This window comes from Mus pahari, chromosome 2, assembly GCF_900095145.1.
Source record: "Mus pahari chromosome 2, PAHARI_EIJ_v1.1, whole genome shotgun sequence".
Classification (NCBI taxonomy): domain Eukaryota; kingdom Metazoa; phylum Chordata; class Mammalia; order Rodentia; family Muridae; genus Mus; species Mus pahari.
In genome coordinates, this window is record NC_034591.1 from 75,746,269 (window position 1) to 75,755,418 (window position 9,150).

The window sequence follows — 9,150 nt, forward strand, 5'->3', positions numbered from 1 at the left end:
AGTGAAATTGATACTTGTCATCTATTTTATTTGTATGTTCCTTAGATTACTAACACATTGCAGAAAGCAAAGATCACCATAAGTTCATAAAGTAAGAGTGTTCTAAGATCAAGTTCTGGGATAATGAAAGGGTACAGTGACTTTTTCTTGGAAGAATGTAGAGCTATGGAGAAAGCAGCTCTTGGTCTCTTTGGTTTCAAGTCTCTCCAGACAGCTGTCTGTACACTGCTTAGTTTTGTGGTCTTGGTCAATTTCATAGTGATGGCTCTCTATTCTTATAAATGTTTATGGACACACTTTGTGTTTTCAGACTTACAACTAAATATTATAATTTTAAATAATGTGACAGGCTGCAGCCTGTAATTGCTTTTCAAATAATACAGAAGACTTTTCTCAGTGCTTCCCTCTGTTAACAGCTCTGTATCCATTTTAGTTATGGTCTTTTCCAGTCGACTCTCAGCTTCAGTGAACCCCAGAGAAAGATGCCACTTGAGTAATTAGAAGGTGTGTTTTTCACTATGGGATAAACATTTCCAAACAATGTATATAAAGTAGAGAGGACGAAGCAAACACATTTGGGAAAATAAAGAAACACTTTTGATTAGTATACTTTACCTAATATTGTCATATTTTATACTACTTCTATTACCTGTTCTGTGTTAAACATTAATTGTATATAATTAATAAAAACCTAGTATACATATGTAGTTTGTACATTTTCAATTTTAAAACATTAATAAGGCTATTGGCCTTCAATTTGGAGACTCGTCTTGAGTTACATATTATCCAGAACCTTTTATAATTATTAAATTATTTTATTTATTAACATTCCAAAAGTTGACCCCCTTCCGTGTCCTCCCTCCCTAAGTTCTTCAGCCACCCCCCACCTCTGAGAGGATGCTCCTCACCTGCCCACCCAGCCCCACCTCACCACCACCAGCATCCCTCTTCCCTGGGCATCAAGTTTTTCCAGGATTAAGCTCATCCTCTTCCATTGAGGTCGTACTAGGCAGCCCTTTTATAAAATGTATCCAGGACCAAAAACCAGCCATGTATGTTCCTTGGGTTCTGGCTTAGTCTCTGGGAGATGTGAGGGATCTGGGTTACTCGACAGTGCTGTTCTTCCTGTGGGGTTGCAATCCCCATTCAGCTCTTTAAGCCTTTCCTCTAGTTCTTCCATATTGGTCGCTGACCTCGATCAGTTGGTTGGCTGTATGAATTATAACTTTGATTCCATTGGAAGTATGAGTTAAAGCATGGAGAGTTGCAAATAAGCACATAGTAAAATCATGAAACCTGAGACAGAATCATGTGATTTTTTAAGTATCTTTTGTGATTTTTTTTCCCAGTCTGCCACATATTTTGTTCAGTTGTACAATACTTATTAATATTCTGTGATCCTCACTTCTGTTTTACGTGTTAAGTATAAAATGAGGAAATTTATATAAATAGGATTGTATTTCTAAGACATTATAATCAGATTTATCAAATTTTCTATTTGATGACAAAGTTTCTATTATGTACAGATATGTGTGTTCATGAACGTATTATCTATGATAGTCTATATATACAGAAGATACATGGAAGGCATATAGAAATATAGGCTATAATGTACACTATGGAACACCAAACGTTAAAAAGAAAGTATAATTAAGAATTAATATAGAAAGTGGAAGGATGGTATAAACATACTGTCCAGTGTATCACAAGTTTCATGTGTTCTCTTTTTTTTTTCAGATATAAAAATTATGCTTTCACCATTCTCTTAAGATGAGTTCACCTTCCTATATGTCTTCATTATTAGAGAATATCCTTTATTTTCAAGCTGGGCTTGGAGTTCTAGCCAATATATTTCTTCTTGTTTTCTATATTTTCATAATCCTAGGTTACAGACCTAAGCCCATGGACTTGATCTCCTGTCAACTGACTTTTGCTCACATAATGATGTTCCTTGCTGGAGAGAATTTTTTGTTTGCAAACATATTTGAGTCACTGAATGTTGAGAATGACTTCAAATGTAAGGCAACTTTTTACACAAAGAGAGTGATGAGAGGCCTCTCTATCTGCATCACCTGCCTCCTGAGTGTGATCCAGGCGGTCACGATCAGTCATAGAAACTCTTTGTTGGCAAAATTTAAACATAGACTAAAAATATACATGATCAATGCTTTATTTTATATTTGGACTTTCAATTTGTCTTTCAGTAGTAACCTGATCTTCTATGTTGGAGGTTTTACCAACGTGAGTCAGACCAACCAGCTGAAGGTCACTAAATCCTGTTCACTCCTCCCCATGAACTACATTATCAGGGGTTTGATTTTAACAGTGATAACCTCAAGGGATATGTTTCTTGTAGGAGTCATGCTGACTACAAGTGCATACATGGTGATTTTCTTGTTCAGGCATCAGAGGCAATGCAAGCATCTGCATAGCATCAGCCACCTGAGAGCCTCCCCTGAGAAAAGGGCCACCCAGACCATCTTGCTGCTGGTGATTTTCTTTGTGGTCATGTACTGGGTGGACTTCATCATCTCATCCACCTCACTCCTGTTATGGATCTATAATCCAGTCATCTTGATTGTTCAGAAGTTGGTGGTGAATGCGTATCCAGCAATTACTCCTTTCATACAAATCAGTTCTGATAAGAGAGTAATCCATGTGGTGAAAAACTGGCATTTTTAGTGCTACTAGATATTTTTAAAAAATAATTCTTTGTTTTCTTTGAAAAAAAAACTATTGTTTTATTTATATGTACAGTGTGCTACTATCATCTATGCATAACTGCATTCCTGGTGCTCACAGAGGTTAGAAGAGGACATGGCTCCCCTTAGAACTGCTGTTTCAAATGGCTCTATGTCTCATGCTGGTGGAGTTCCATTAATTATACTTTTTCTTTTTCTTTTTGTATTTAAAGTTTTTTATTTATGTTTTTATTTATATCTTAAATAGTGTGCTCTCTCCCTTTCTCTCCCTCACAGAATCTTCCCTCCTACTCCTTCTCCTCTTCTTATCTGAGATGGTGAGGCCCCTGATATCCTCCTACCCTGGCACTTCAATTCTTTGTAGGCTTAGGAGCGCTCTTTCCTGCTGAGACAACCTATGTGCTGGAAACCTTGGTCCATCCCATGTATGCTCTTTGGTTGGTGGCTCGGTCTTTGAGATCTGCCAAGTGTCCAGGTCAGTTGACTCTCTTTGTCTTTCTGTGGAGTTCTGATCCCCTCAGTGCCTTCAATCCTTAACCCAACTCTGCCATAAGTCTCCACTGTCATTTTGATGTTTAACTGTGTTATCAAGATCTACTTCTGTCATCAGATATAGGGAGCTTCTCAGAGGACAGTTACAGTAGATGTTATCTGCAAGAATAGGAGTGTGTCGTTAATGGTTTCACAGATTCATCTGTATTTTTAATATTTTAAACTTCAGATTCAATTTCAGTATCTGCCACATAAATTTAAAAAAGCGAAACCACTTTTTATGGTTCTAATGAATATAGAGTTGTTGTCCTGTCTTCAATATTTTCCTGGTTAATATATTAGAGCTACTAGAATACTCAAAGTATTTTAACTAGATTATATCACAAGAACTTCTCATATTTATCAATGGTCATCATATTGGTGCTAGTAGGGAATCAGACTTCACTCAAACATAGTTTATCTATTGGTTAGAATTTTCTGTTTTCCTGTTTATATTACTGTACTTTTATGTGAAAATAAGTTTTTCTAATTAACCTCACTTTTTCTGTCATATTACCTTTTGTGTGAAATCTTTTATCCATTTATTTATTTTATTATTTACATCCAAAATGCTGCCCCTCCCTATCCTCCCCTCGCAGATTCCCTCACTTCATCCCCCTTCCCTTTTGCCTCTAAGAAAGTGGACTCCCCCGGGTTTACCCCCACTCTGTTGCATCAAGCTTCTGCAGGATTAGGCTCATTCTTTTCTGCTCAGACTGGACAAGGCAGCACTCTGCTCCATATGTGTCAGGAGCCTCCTCGAGGCCATAGATCTTTGGTTGATTCAGTCTCTGAGAACCCCCAGGAATCCAGGTTAGTTGACACTGTTGGTTTTCCTATGGTGTTTTCTTCCTCTCAGGGCCTTCACTCTTACCCTACGACACTTCTATAAGGGTCCCTGTTGTCCATCCAAAGTTTGATTGTGGATATCTGCATCTGTTTCCATTCACTGCTTGTTAAAGCGTCTCAGAGGTCAGTTATGCTAAGCCTCCTGTATGTAAGAATAATGGAATGTCATTAAAGTGTCAGGGATTATTGCTTGTCCATGGGATAGGTCTCAAGTTTGGCCCGTTATTTATTGGCCATTCTCTGAGTCTCTGCTTGAGTTTTGTTCCTGCATTTTTTTTTAGATGGAACACATTGGTGCTGAAAGTTTTAGGGGTGGGTTCATTACCTTATCCCTCCTTTGAGGGCCCTTTCTGGTTTCAGGTGATTGCCTATTCAAGTTACATATTACCACTTACTGGGCATCTTGGCTAAGGTTAGTTCCATTGACTCCTGGGAACCTTCTCTATCCCAGGTCTCAGGGACAGCCTACAGATTTAGATTCTTCTTAAACTATTCAGTACAATAAAAGAAATTCTGGCAGTATCACTATCAATGATTTCAATCAGTATTACAAATCAGTAGTAATAAAAAATGCATGGTATTGGTATAGAAACAGACAGGTTAGTCAATGGATTCAAATTGAAGACTATGAAATAAGCTCACACACCTATGGACACTTGACTTTTGACAATGAAACCAAAACCATACAATGGAAAAAAAACATCTTTAGTAAATGGCTCTGGTCTAACTGGGTGTCTACATGTGGATGAATGCAACTAGATCCATATTTATCACCTTGCACAAAAATGAAGTCTAAGTGCATAAAGGATCTCTACTTAAAACCAGATACACTATATCTAATAGAAGTTTGGAAATAGCCTTGAACTCATTGGTCCAGAAGACAACTTCCTGAACAGAACCCCAGTGTCTTAGGCACTATTATCAACAATTAATAAATGGGACCTCATGAAACTGAAATGCAAAGGACAATGTCATTAGAACTTAATGGTAGCCTGCAGATTGGAAAAAGATCTTCACCAACCCTTCATATGAAAAAGGGCTCATATCCATAATTTATGAAGAACTGGAGTTAGACAGCAACAAACCAAATAACCCAATTAAAAGTGGGGTTCAGATTTAAGCAGAAAATTCCCAAATAGAGGAATCTTGAATGGCCAAGAATCACTTAAAGAAATAAACACCCTTAATCATCAGGGAAATGCAAATCTAAATGACCCTGAGATTCCATCTTATAACCACCAGGATGGCTAAGTTCAAAAAACACAAGTGACAGCATATGCTGGTGAGGATGTGGAAAAATAGGAACACTACTCCATTGCTGGTGGGATTGTAAAATGGTACCATCACTCTGGTAATCAATCTGGTGGTTCCTTAGAAAATTGGAAATAGTTTTGCCTGAAGACCCAGCTATACCACTCTTTGGTGTATACACAAAAGATGTTTCACCTTACCACAAAGACATATGTACTCCATTATAATCATAGCAACCTTATTTGGAATAGCCAGAAGCTGGAAACAATCCATATGACCCTAAACCAAAGAATGGATACAGAAAATGTGGTTCAATTATACAATGGAATACTATTTAGAAGACATGAATGGTATGTACTCACTGATAAGTGGTTATTAGTCAAAAAGCACATAATACCCAGGATACAATCCACAAGAAGGAAGGCCCAAGTAAGGATGCTTCAATCCTACTTAGAAGGAAAAATTAATAATAATTAGAGGCAGAGGGAGAGTGAGACCTTGATAAAAGAAGCGAGAGGGAATGGAAAAGGGGAGCAGAATAAGGTATGTGGGGGGCGGGGACAGGAGAGAAGTCCAGAGGGCAAGAAGAATGAATGAAAATATGCAACAGCATGAGGTAGAAGGTGGGAGGACCCTCTAGATAGTAGCAGAACTCTGGGATGTGACAGACTCCCAGGATTCAATGGGGCAACATTAACTGAAATGCCCAACAGTGGCGAGATGGAAACTGAAGAGCCCACCTCCAGTAGATAGAAAGGGTCACCATGGAAGGGAGGGAGTCACCAACTCATTCTTAAAATTTCTGACCCAGAGTTGTTCCCCTCTAATAGAACTGCAGGGACAATGTGAAGAAGAGACTGAAGGAAAACTTGTCCAGTGACCGGCACAACTTGTAGTCCATGTTATGGGGCAGGGGGAGCTGGAGGGTACCAAGGCCTGACACTATTACTGATGCAATGATATGCTTACAGGCAAGAGCTTAGCATGGATGTCCTCTGAGTGGCCCTATCAGCAACTGACAGAGAGATGCAGATACTTACACCAGACCATTGGACTGAAGTTGGGGATGCCTATGGATTAATTAGGGAAAGCATTGATGAAGCTGAAGGGTATGACAACACTGTAGGAAGACGAGCAATCTCCTGTCACCTGGATCCCTGGGAGCTCCAAGGGACTAAGCCACCAATCAGCGAGCACACATGGATGTTCCACGTCCCCTGGCATATATATGACAGAAGACTGCCTTTTCTTGTCTCATTGGGAGAAGATGTATCTAATTCTGTAGAGACTTGAGGTCCTAGGTAAGGTGGATGCCCATAGAGCATAGATAAAGAGGGGTAGCATGCTCTCAGAGGCAAAGGCCAAAGGGAATGAGATGAGGAACTATGGAGAGTGAGTACCAGAAAGTGCAACATCTGGAATATAAATAAATAAAATAATTAATTAAAAAATCCTAATTTTCCTGGTACTAAGAAATTTTCCTGGTCATTTGTTAAGACCCCTTGCTTTCTTGTGATAGGACCCAAGTTCCTAGCACACATTTTGGAAGCTTTAAGAGGGGTTTTCCAATTAATGTAAGGGATGATGGGTAGGACTGGTAGGACTTTGGGTAAAATCTGATTCATAGTGAGGCACTATTGTGGTTATTTGGTTACTGCCAAAATTCCAGGTTATGTACTTAAGATATATAGGCTTAGAAATTGTCAGTGTTGACAACAGAAACAGCTTTCACCTCAAACATGCCTGTGACTCCAGAAGAGAACACAGATTGAGTTTACTCCAAAAGTCTGTGTTCCATTGGGGAAACAGTTGTATAAAGTTGTTCTTATTTTATAATACAAAGAAGATTATAAATCAATGCAAAGTCATAATGCATTAGTGTGCATATGAGACAGGTGAGCACACTGAGAAAGTGGAGGCCTGTTTAGAGCTCAAAGTTGTTGTCTGATGACATTCTCAGCATTTGCATTGGCAGGACTTCGAATTCTGTTAAATTAGTTGCTTTGAATAGGTTTTATTCATTACCAGGGGATGTTAATTTAAATTAACAGCTTCTAAATGGTTTTCTATCTGCTATCATGAAGTTTTATTTCAGATACAGAATGGGCAAAGGAATGGTTGTTCCAGAGGCTAAAATTGGCACAGGACATTATTTTGAACCTCTGGTCCTATAAAAGTCCAATCTCTCCACAATCCTGTAGTTACCGTCTGTCTGGAAGTCTCTAAGCATGGCCTCCTTCCCAGAGTTTTTAGATCACAGCCAGACACGGGCTCTTTTCAGTAATTCTCATTCACAGCAGAATCCCCACATTTTCCCCCTGATCTGCTGCAAGGGCTATTATGATTAGAAAGCAGAAATGGGGCCATTAGTGTTGCTTTTACTAGAGAAAATAGTGAAGCATAGCAGTATCACACCCCCAGGGGCATTACAGAAATTAATGCCAGTGTAAAGGATTAAAAAGATGCAGAGGCAATGATTCCCATCTCTATATCTTATTTGTCCTGTGCAGAAAAAAGATGGAGAAGTCTATTGTGGAGTATTCATTTATGGAGAATGACTGTTGAGAATGTTGAAGGTAGTGAGGAAGTTTCTCCAATTGCAATTGTTATTCCAGATGCAATTTCTTTTCTTGGGCAGATTAACTTATTTTCTGGTATCTGTAAGCAGATAGTGACCTCATAAATGGTTTTTAAAATACTTGTTCTTAAGGCCTAAGAAAAACAATTTGTTTTCATTTGGCAATGCTAGACATAAATCTTTCCATTTCTACCTCAAATATGCTAATGCTCCAGACTTATATCATAAATTAGTCCAATCGGATTGTGATTCCCCTCCTTCTTTGTCAAGACATAAATCTGGTCCACTTTATTTATGACATTATACTGCTTGAAGCAAGTAAGAAGAAAGTAGCAGCCTTTGAAGACCTGTTGATAATACACATGCACATTAGATGATGGGAAAATAATTCCAACCAAAATTAAAGGACTTTTTACCTCAGTATACATTCTAAAACTCCAGGGATGTGGAGCATGAAGAAATATTCCTTGTAAGGTAGAATGTAAGTTGCTGTACCTTTTCCCACCTACTATCAAAAAAAAAAAAAAGAAAGAAAGAAAAGAAAAGAAAGAGAAAGAGAAAAAGAAAAAAGAAAAAGAAAAAGAAAAAGAAAAAGAAAAGAAAAAGAAAAAGAAAAAGAAAAAGAAAAAGAAAAAGAAAAAGAAAACCAATGTTTACTGAGCCTATATAGATTCGGGGACAATATATTCCATATTTGGATTCTTACCTCCAGACCATATACAATGGCACTCGAAAATCTCTAGCTTTCAATAGTATTGGAAAAAGATAAAAGTCTTCAATTGGTCATACTGAAGTATAAACAACTTTTTTACTTGGGGCAAAGGTCTAACAGTTCCAATTTACCTGAGTTTCAGTAGAAGACAAAGATCCTGTTTAGAGCTTCAGCAGGCCCATCTAGATGAATCATAATGGAAGTCCTTGGGATTTTGGGATCAAGACCCAACCTTCCTCTGTGGGAAGATAATCTCCTTTGGAGAGACAGCTCTTGCACTGTTACTGAACCTTAGAAGAAACCAAACATTTGACAGTGGGTCACCAGATAACCATGTCAGTTTAGCTCCTATTTATGTTTGGTGTTTCTTTTTTTTTTTTTTAACTTATTTTATTAGATATTTTCTTCATTTACATTTCAAATGCTATCCAGAATGTCCCCTATACCCTCGCCCCACTCTGCTCCCCTGCACACCCAATCTCACTTCTTGACCCTGGCGTTCTCCTGTATGGGGCATATAAAGTTTG

General features: G+C 38.2%; 1 protein-coding gene across 1 annotated transcript; it reads left to right on the plus strand.

The window, feature by feature from the left end:
• Positions 1 to 1,770: 1,770 nt before the first annotated feature.
• On the plus strand, positions 1,771 to 2,682 carry LOC110316617 (putative vomeronasal receptor-like protein 4). Its single transcript, XM_021191029.1, has one exon. The coding sequence runs from the start codon at positions 1,771 to 1,773 to the stop codon at positions 2,680 to 2,682; it is 912 nt and encodes a 303-aa protein (XP_021046688.1).
• Positions 2,683 to 9,150: the final 6,468 nt, after the last annotated feature.

Coding starts and splice junctions, on each gene's coding strand:
- LOC110316617 (XM_021191029.1), top strand. CDS start 1,771: ATGAGTTCACCTTCCTATATGTCTTCATTATTAGAGAATATCCTTTAT.